The 10,283-nt window shown below is 23.5% G+C and overlaps 2 protein-coding genes across 6 annotated transcripts; both read right to left on the minus strand.

Moving 5' to 3' along the window:
• Nucleotides 1-50: 50 nt before the first annotated feature.
• On the minus strand, nucleotides 51-5,920 carry LOC122710352 (activating transcription factor of chaperone). 2 transcript variants are annotated; one of them, XM_043928143.1, is made up of 3 exons: nucleotides 5,764-5,920; nucleotides 4,786-5,103; nucleotides 51-1,379 (listed from the first exon to the last, which is right to left on the minus strand). In XM_043928143.1, exons 2-3 carry the CDS (start codon nucleotides 5,006-5,008, stop codon nucleotides 526-528), a joined length of 1,077 nt encoding a protein of 358 aa, XP_043784078.1. In that variant the 5' UTR covers nucleotides 5,009-5,103; nucleotides 5,764-5,920; the 3' UTR covers nucleotides 51-525. The 2 variants fall into 2 exon arrangements, with proteins under 2 accessions (XP_043784078.1, XP_043784079.1); XM_043928144.1 differs by lacking the exons at nucleotides 4,786-5,103; nucleotides 5,764-5,920 and adding exons at nucleotides 2,930-2,986; nucleotides 3,107-3,494.
• Nucleotides 5,921-7,001: 1,081 nt separating this feature from the next.
• Nucleotides 7,002-10,104, minus strand: LOC122710445 (inactive hydroxysteroid dehydrogenase-like protein 1). Of its 4 annotated transcripts, none has more exons than XM_043928304.1 (5): nucleotides 9,977-10,104; nucleotides 8,294-8,457; nucleotides 7,974-8,210; nucleotides 7,359-7,702; nucleotides 7,002-7,262 (listed from the first exon to the last, which is right to left on the minus strand). In XM_043928304.1, the coding sequence occupies exons 1-5, from the start codon at nucleotides 10,099-10,101 to the stop codon at nucleotides 7,053-7,055; spliced, it is 1,080 nt and encodes a 359-aa protein (XP_043784239.1). In that variant the 5' UTR covers nucleotides 10,102-10,104; the 3' UTR covers nucleotides 7,002-7,052. The 4 variants fall into 4 exon arrangements, with proteins under 4 accessions (XP_043784239.1, XP_043784241.1, XP_043784240.1 ...); XM_043928306.1 differs by lacking the exon at nucleotides 9,977-10,104 and adding an exon at nucleotides 9,248-9,627; XM_043928305.1 differs by lacking the exon at nucleotides 9,977-10,104 and adding an exon at nucleotides 8,895-9,240.
• Nucleotides 10,105-10,283: the final 179 nt, after the last annotated feature.

Consider the following 10,283-nt stretch of genomic DNA (forward strand, 5'->3'; position numbering starts at 1 on the left):
AATTTTAAGAAATTAAGAAAACAGGAAAATAATACAAACATTTATATAATAACCCATTTATTATTTTCTAATACAATATTTTTTTTTAAGAAAATTTGAAACTTGATTGAGTTAGAATTTCTTGGAATGAAAAATTTGCATTTTAAGATACAATAAATTGTGATTAGAATTTTTTGTAACAGCAAGTTTCCACTCAAAGGAGTTTCATAGGACTGTATACATTTTAAAATCTATCATTATTTAATGTATCTTATTTGCCAATCTTCGACGGACCATGAATAAGTTAGGAGATAGTACATAATTTATGTATTATATGATGACAATTCTGTAGTCCTATTAAGAAGCTGTGATAGATCTTAGATATATATTCACATACGCTAATTTAAAAAAAGAAAATAACAGTCGGTAATTTAAGTCTATATGCTAAAATATATTAGTATTATTATAAAATTAGTTAGTGTCAAAAATATGATAATAAAAATTAATAAAAATGAGTAAACATAATATGGTTGATATATAAGTGGATTATTTAATAAGACCCTTAGCTTTAAATAAATCTCTCATTAAACCTTTTAAATATCCAATTTCTCGTTGTAAATCTGTTACTTGATTTTTTAGTTTTTCATTATGTTCAGTAAGTTCACGTTCTTCACCTAATATTTCTTTTATTTCTTGTTTTTTCTTCTGTCTATATCGTGTGGCTGCATTCTTATTTTGTTCTTTTTTTCGAACTTTTTTATCTTCAATTGAAGGACGAGAATAAGGTTTTTGACGATTTTTCGTTGAAGTACAAGTAGATTGTTTCATATTTTTTTTTTCAGATTCGAAAATCCAATCTGGATCATCCACAGAATCTTCTGATGAAATATAGCTGCCACCAGAGCTGGTACAAGGACTAGATGGTGGAATATCTTTTGTATGTAAACGTACATATTCATCCACTACAGCTAAGTCATGTGCAACATCTGTATTTATTGGATCTAATGGTACATTTTTTGTATGCCATTGTATGCGTGCTTCATTTATATATGATTTTTCCTCTGGAACTACCATACCATATATGGATTGATGATTAGAATATAATGGTTGTACTGGTTGTAAAGTAACAAGTAATTGAGTATCCACATTTAATGGTTTATGTGATGGAGGTGATTGAGGGGGTGTAAGAGTGGAACTTGATGAAGGGACTATTTGATGACAAGCTTCCACATCTCCCAGAACAGTTTCAAATTCTTGTAGCAAAGTTTGTGTATCATCTTGCTGGGGAGTTTTTGTAATTTCATTATATGGTATTGTTTTAATTTGTCCATTTTCAGTAATTGGTAGTTCTTCAAAAATAGGCAATTCTATTTTCTCCTCCAACCAATCCGAAAAAGGCTCTGTAAAAACAATTAATTTTATTAAATATAAATGAAAATTTATAATTTATTTAAGATATATAAAAAGTAAAGATAAATAATTTTGTGATTTTATATTATTTTATCTAAAATATAAGAATTTTATATTACTCAGAATGTTTATTTTATATATATCAAATTTTATATATATTTATTTTCAAATAATTTTGTAATAAATATAAAATAATTTTATTACAGAGAATTTAAGAAATTTCTTTTAAAACAAATATTACAAAAATTACAAAAAATTATGCCTTGCATTACAAAAATTATTATGCCTTGTATTTTAATAAGAAATTGATTTAACTTATATGAATTTAAAAAATTAATATAATCAAAAATAAAAGTTTAAAACAATCATATTTTACATCATATTTATAATCATATAATCATATTTTATAGTTTATTAAATAAGAAGTACTTTTACTTATGTCTTGCATAAAGAATAAGTAGGAGTGGTATATTGATGTATATATAATTTCATGGACATTACTAGTTTAACTAGAAAAACAAGTTCTTTGATTTGCAATTTCTTTGGTTTTTAATACTACACCAATATTAATATATCAATTGTTATTTTAAAAAAATATATATATGATAATATGTATAAATAATATCTGGAATTAAACTTTTATTAAAAAGTGAAGAAAGAAAAAGTTGATTTTTATTAAAAAATTAACAAAAAATTAATTAAATTATTAAAAATAAAATATAAATAATAATAAACTTATATATTAAATTCTTAAATATAAATTAATATAAGTTAAAAAAAAATTTTAATTTACAATTTAATTTTGTTGTTTATCATACTTTAATTCTATTTATTCTGTTTATAATTTTCAAACAAATAATTTGATTATTGAAAAAGATATTAAAAAAAGTTTCGTTAAAATTTTGTGTTTTGTCTATAAATGAATCCTAACCTATTTCTTGATAGATCTTGGATCAGAGTCTAACTTTAAATGCGTAAGTTATCTTCATTTAAATGCAGAGGGCATGGGGTTAGATAAGAATATATTTTTTTATTATAAAGAAATGTTATGAAAAGTATATTTTTTTCATTTTTCATTAAAAAATAAGAAAATAATTTATAAGTAATTTTAAACAATTATTTTAAATAAATTTTTAAATTTTTGATTTATTTTGTTAAAATTGCATAAATTATAGTCATAATAAATGTTAAATTACTAAATATCTAATTTAATAGTAAAATATAAAATATAAATATAAAATAATTAAAAAAATATTTAGAACTAAATATTAATTAATGAAAAATATATATTTTTTAAATTAAAGAATTATAAATATAATTGTAGATTTATATCGAGAATTAATAAGATAGAAAATAAAACTTAAAAAATTTTAAGTTATAAAAATTTAATAAATTCCATAATTATGTTTAGATGATTAATTGAGTTATTTGATTTATATGGCAACAATGTTCTGATATGCGTAGTAAAGATATTTTTTCACTGTAGCAAATGCTAGAACGAGAGAAGAAATAAAGCGAGAGAGAGCGAAAGGAAACATACCACTGTAACATATACCAGCCATTATCACGTGCAATTGTTTTTGCTAGAATCCTTATTCTAATAAAAGAAAAGAGAGAATATATGTTGCATATATGTTATAATTAAATAAAATAGAAAATTATATTTTTAATAATATATAATGATTGTTGTTGACGCGAATTAGCCAAGTCCACTCACAAGAATTTTTGCGAATTGCACCGATTCAACGTCTCTTTACAAGTTTTTGGGAATTGACAATAATTTCTCGGTTCCACGTGTAGCGATATGCGAACTGCATGCTATTACACATTAGTACTCTCCAGCATCGAGATGATAATAGTTCCTCTTTATTCACTTTTAAAAATGCCAGTATTGTTAAAATGTTTGCTCTATACACAGATCTTTTTAATCATTATATGTCACTATAGATTTTTTAATTATATTTCTTGTGTTTAACTTGAATTGATATTACGCTTGAATTGATATTACTTTATCAATCATTTGACTATTGATCAATATAATTAATTAAAAGTTAACTGCTCACAAAAATAATTTAGAATCTTATGTTTAAAAATTAATGCAATTTTGAGTTCACCAAATCCAAATAAATATCAAAAACATGTGCAGCAAATTAACGTATGTTATAAAAAAATTCACATTCGAAATATATATAATTGTTCAGTTTTTCATAAACAAATAATGTCTATATGGATATAAATTATAGATACATTACAGTATATGATAACACAATATAAAAAATTAAATCAATTTTTTTAATTAAGATCACTGATCGTTGATAACACATGTAAGTTAATAACAAACGCGATAGATTTTAATATTGAGAGAAATAAAACTTATTTTCTATAGAAGAATAGATTCGATTGAAGTATCGGTAAACGTAAAATAATAACAAGAAGCTTAAAGTTTGCAGAATGATTAAGTATCGTCAAGAAGTTGACTTATAACGAAGACTAATCGACAGAATCGTACGATTAAGTAAGTTGTAATACTGCGAGACCACTCCTGCTTATCTTTGGACTTTCCCCTCTGACGCCCCTACTCTAAGACTGTTAAAACACACGTCATTCCCCTATCGGCCTTCAACCAAAGCCGTTTGTATAGAGGTTAACCAGTTTGTCCCACTCTCCTTTCAAGAAAAAAAGAAAGGAAAATATGATACATGCTAGAAGAAGTGAGAAGAATGAAAGCGATAGGCATATCAAGAATGTTAAAGTTTCTTTCTTCTTTTGGTGCACATAGCTTTAAAAACTAAAAAATGTTAATTTAATAGATGCATACATATATAAAATTGTATAAATGTTTGTGCATTATATACGGATCGATCGTATTTAAAGATATATTATATTATAGCGCATATCTTTCTAAATGCAATGTGCTATAATAATTTCAGTCTTGTACTAATTCTACTTGAGGTAATTCAAGCATAACAAAGTTTATTATTATAATTGAAATAAATATATATATGTATATAGTTTTGAATTAATATAAAGATTTATAAATATTGATATGGATTTTAAGATATTAATATTTCAATAAAGATTTTTTAATAAAATTTGTGTATATAAAATTGTGTAATAGTTTTATTTATATTAGATTTAAAATTATAATAATTTATATAAATTATAATAATTTGATCTATATTATATCAATATTAAATTTGATTGTAATTATTTGTTTATATTTAAATATAAAACATAATATATAATATGAATCTAAGTTCTTAAATTTGTTCAATATTAAATAGATTTTTGTTATAAAATATCAAAACTAAAAGAAAAATATTAGAATTTATAAAAATCAGATTTAATGAACAATTTGTATATTATAATTTATAGGAATTTTAAATGAATACTTACCTTCTTTAATCCATTCATCTAATTTTTCCAAAAGTTTTGTAGCTACTTGTGCACGAGTAGGATGATTTTCATATATAATAGGTTCAGCAATTTTTTTAGTAGGATCTACAGATTTATCATCAAATAAAAACCAATCATCTTCAAATTCATTGGACAGTGTTCCATTAGGAGACACTGGCTCGAACTTCCATAGCCAACTTTCCTGGTCCTGATTGGATATCATTGTTGATATTGTCCCAATCAAGATGTATCAAAAAAAGATGAAAAGAAATTTGTATCGTCTGTGCGACACAGCTCGAAATGAGCGCCATATTGGCTCTGAAAATATTAAATATATATATATATATATCTCAGATAAAATAAATAAATAAATTGAATAATTTATTTGTGATAAAGATATTAATATTTTATTTCTCATTAAGTATTTTGAGAATAATATAAAGAAATATCTTATTTTTTGAAATATTTGTTTTTCATTAAGTTGAAATTTTAATTGTTAATCTAAAATAAAAAAAGATATTAAAGAAATAAAATAAAATATTTTTATAATTTATCAATATATTTATAATTTAGATAAAATTAATAAATTATTTAAAAATTGATTTAATATATTATTTAAATATACGTAATATAAATATGTTGTTCATTGCTTATATACCTTAAAAATAATTTATAAATGTAATATATATTTACAGAATATAGGAAAAAATGGCCAACTATCTTTATGACGCAACATTAGATCATGTCATCTGGTTAAATTTTTTCATTATATTTAATTGTATTATAAGATATTAAAATATAATATATAATAGTAAAGTAAAATTCAATAAAAATTGATTCATATTATTTAATAAAATAGTTTGTTTAAGCAATAGTATTTGTGGTCAATGTAATAGATTTACAAAATGGCAGACATATTGCACGATGGTCTAAAGTGGAGTATAAGTTACTTTTTTAAAGGTAATAAATATTACTTACTCCATGATTAATTAGTTGTGTCGGCACACTTTCGTGTGCAAATTGCTTCGTGAACTACTGACTCATCTTGCCCGTGATATGAAACGTATAAAAAATTCAACTGTCTTTCTTTCGTGATGCATGGATAGCGAATGAGCGTCTCCTTCAGAGAATTTGACCGCTGAGGTCACGTGATTTGGGAATGCGTACGCATAGGTGCTCAGTTTGGAGTATTTTCATGGATTTTCTGCGCAGATTATGCTATGAAATCGAATTCTCTTTTTATTTCTCTTTATAAAATTATATTATGAATTAAATAGTTTTTTAACCTAATTTAATTATTAAATTATTTAATATAATAATATAATGATAATTTTTTAAAAATTCTTTTTTTTATAGCAATGTTAATAAATATAAATATATATACATATTATGAATAAATATATACGTATATGTTTGTCAATATAATACATACGCATACTACATATATGTAGAATATATATAGAGTGAAACATATTATTTTATATAATGTTAAATATTTTATAATTATATTTTATATGTTATATTTTATAGAAAATTTGGAACTTTCAAAAAAATCACAATAATTTGATAATATGTTTACATATATTTATTTTTATTTTTATTTCATAGTGATTAAATTAAATTAATTCGATAAAAATAAATTCTTTATATATTATATTATTTATTTACTTATTTTATTTTCATAAATAAAAATCTTTTATTTATAATAAATGTATTTTTATTTTAAAAAGAATCATAATTTACCAAGGTTAAATATTTTTAAAATATAAAATAAATAAAATATTTTCTTATATTTGATATTAAAATTGACAATATTGAAAAAATAATAAAATATTTTTATAAAATAGTTTATTATAAAATTATAAATTTTTTGAAACACTCTCTTTTCACTCATTCTTTTATAATAAACGATTTATTTTTAATCGATTAATAAATAGTTAAAAATATCAATTAAAAATATTTACAAAAGAATCAAACTACAATTAAAAAATAATAGATTATTGAATAATGTAAATTATATAAAATAAATAAAGTAATCATAAAAAATAAATTATAAAATAAAATAACTTTTTGCTAAATATTTTCTTAAAAGTCAATTTTACACATTAATATAATTAATGTAATTCAAATTTATAAAAAACTATAATAAAATATGGAAATTAGTAAAATATAGTAATAATAAAATTTATTGACTTATAAATATATTATTATAACAATTTTAGTTTAAAGCAATGGCGATAAACATATAAATTTTAAGCATGTTATGCTTAGATATTTCTTTTTTGTTTAAAATATTCTTTTCTGAAAATCATATTTAAAATCATTGCCAATTTTGTTCTTATTTCTATTGGTACAAGAAGTACGATGATCTTTTGAATTCCATGACTCCAATAACCTGTACTCGAATCAATTTTTCCTAGAGTGTTGACTGCATTTTTGGCGTAAGTTGTTGCACTAGGTACTAATATATTGGATACCTTTGTCATCAATTAATTAATTATAAATTTCTTAATGGTAAGCTTCAATTATAACATACACAATTTTTATGCTATTCATTTCTATTTTTTGCTTACCTGTAACCAATTGCTGAACGCATTCATTTTTGTATTGACGAAAAATGGAGATAAATGTTGTATAGTTAATCCAAATTTAGAATATTCAGCTCTGAGGGCCTCGGTAAAACTTATAATGTAAACTTTCGTCGCAGAATATACAGTCATTAATGGCAAAGGTATAAATCCCGAAGCGGATGATACATTAACAATTGCGCCTTTACCTCGCTTTTGCATTTGTCCGATGACTATACGTGTCATTAATGTAGTGGCTCCAATGTTAATATTGATGATATCCCACAAATCATCTTCTGGAACTTCTCCGAGATACATAGGATGACTATACTGCACGCCTACATTATTGACTGGAATAGATTTGGCTTATTTTTCAATTATGCTATTAACAATATATCAATAAACGAATAAATAGTGATAATATATATATATATATATATATATATATATATATATATATAGTGATAAATGATAAGTATATAAATAATATATGAATATAATGCCTGTATTATACTAATGATTTCCTTCCTATTATGCTAATGATTATATAAATATCATGTTTTATAAAAAACAAAAAAAAAAGCAATGAAAAAAGATAATTATGATTCAATTATCACATACCTAAAATACCAATTGGAATATCTTTTAGTTGTTCTGCTAGTTTCTCAAAGATTTCTTTTCCTTTGCTGAAATCTGCTACGATAATCTTTATTTCAACAGTTGGATTCTCTTGCATAATTTCGTTTCTAGTTTTTTCTAATTTTTCCAAGGATCGACTGATTAACACCAAATTTATTTTCCTTGTAGCTAATTCTTTTGCATATGCTTTGCCAATTCCATCGGTGGATCCAGTCACCACTTGAATTAAATATTTTTAAATATTATTTTTTTTTTTCGAGGAACAGAATATATAATATATTTTTATGAATTTTTTTTTTTACCTGCCCATTCGCCGAATTTTGTTCGTAAATCGACTGTTTTCGTATTGATTAATGATACAAAAATCTCCCATAACGTGGTCCCCATATTAAAAATATAAGTCAAAAGCAGCGAGATTAGCAGCAAAGTAATAAACAGCCAGAATACAATTTCCAATATCATTTTCCTTTAACACAAATTTGACACAAAGTTTTAATCATTATAAATAATCAAAATATTTTATAAAAAATTATGCGAATTTATATTTTGAAAGAAAGATCATTGAATTGACAAAATTATTAATAAAATCTATCTTATGTTTTTTGAATATATCTATTTGTTAAATATATAGTATAGTATAAAGTACAAAAAACGCGATATAGAAATTCATGATAACGAGTTATTTCACAAATAATTGTAGAAATCGCGTGTTTTGAGATAGCTTTGTAATTAATACATATAAAATAAGAACAATAAGCACAATTTCTTTCACATACAGTATTGTGAATTCGTATTATTTTATTTGTTAATATTTAGGATTCGAATAAATGAAAATATAAAGTTACATAAGTTATTAAATATTTTTCTTATTTTTCATTCGTTCAGTAAATATAAATATTTTACGTTTTTATCTTTTTCACAAAGTTTTTAAAATTCTCTTTTTTTTCTCTTTGTTTTTTTGTGGTATTTCCGGATTACTTTATAATCAATTTTCGTAATCACGATAACTTTTTAGACTTCTTACGATTGTTGTAAGTATTTAAACGATGGTCAACCAACGAAGACCAAAGTGAGACTAAAGCTACCAGTGTCAAGTGGACAATACAAATGGCGATCGAACGAAAAATACTTTCTCCCGCTACTATACCAAATAATATCCGCGTTTCTTTTATACAGGATTCTTTTATACATATATGCAAAGAATGCAAAGCGATAAAATTATTCTTCTTCGCATTTTATATCCGAAACACCTTTACCGCTGAATACGTTGTTGGAAATCTGTTTGATCAGCACATTAATATTTTTATAGAATCGTTTCAATTTTGATACAAGTTTTTAAATTAATAGATTTCGATCGTATCGATCATTCATGATTTTTACACGTTTTCTCGATAAGTATATAATAACGATACTTAATATTTAATTAACATTTAATGCGATATTTCGTAATTTTAGTTTCTTTGCGTCCGCGCATGTTTTCACAGCCAACAATGTCAGACGCGACTGACAGTTATTCTTGTTTCATCCGTATCCCAAGATATATAGTATTTTTTCTATAAAGGAATATTGCCTTATAATTCCATATTGTCATTGTTAAATAAATTCATTTCATATTTTGACTTTATATATATATATATATATATATATATATATATACATTAGTAAAAAATATATAAAAATAAATATATAAATATATAAAAATATATAAAAATAATTTTTAATGATTTCTCTTATCCAAAACAATCTGCTTTACATTATATAATCAGTTTATAATGTGTTTTTCATTTAAAGTTAAGTATTAATCAAAGTAAATTTTTTTATTAGTATTATAGTATTATTACAAGGCATTCGATCATTAAATAAATATTCTTTTATTCTTTCTGCTCCATTTCCAATATGAATTTTTCAATGATAATTTCTGTAACAAATTATAATATTTATTATAAAGTTAAATAAGAAAAATAAGTTTTTTGAATTTTACTTGCCAAATAAATTGAATATAATCTCGGTCTTTGAATTTTGTAGCAGAGAAGAACGGTTGGAAAGTGGGAACAGGTAAAGAAGGAAGATCATCGTGTACGCCGATAAAGAAACGAAGATGAAACATCATAGGTGCGCGCGCGCGCAGCTTCTTTCACTTCAACAAACTGGGCACCATGTTCCATCCTTGTGTCAGAGGGAATTTCTCAGTCAAGGCAATAGCCGTTTATCCATCGACTCGGCAGTCTTACATGCCGCGTGTTTGCTTTGAAATCTCCGCTGTTTCTGGTGAATTTTTCGTCTCCCATCATC

This window comes from Apis laboriosa, unplaced genomic scaffold (assembly GCF_014066325.1).
Source record: "Apis laboriosa isolate Shangri-la unplaced genomic scaffold, ASM1406632v1 scaffold14686_cov152, whole genome shotgun sequence".
Lineage (NCBI taxonomy): Eukaryota > Metazoa > Arthropoda > Insecta > Hymenoptera > Apidae > Apis > Apis laboriosa.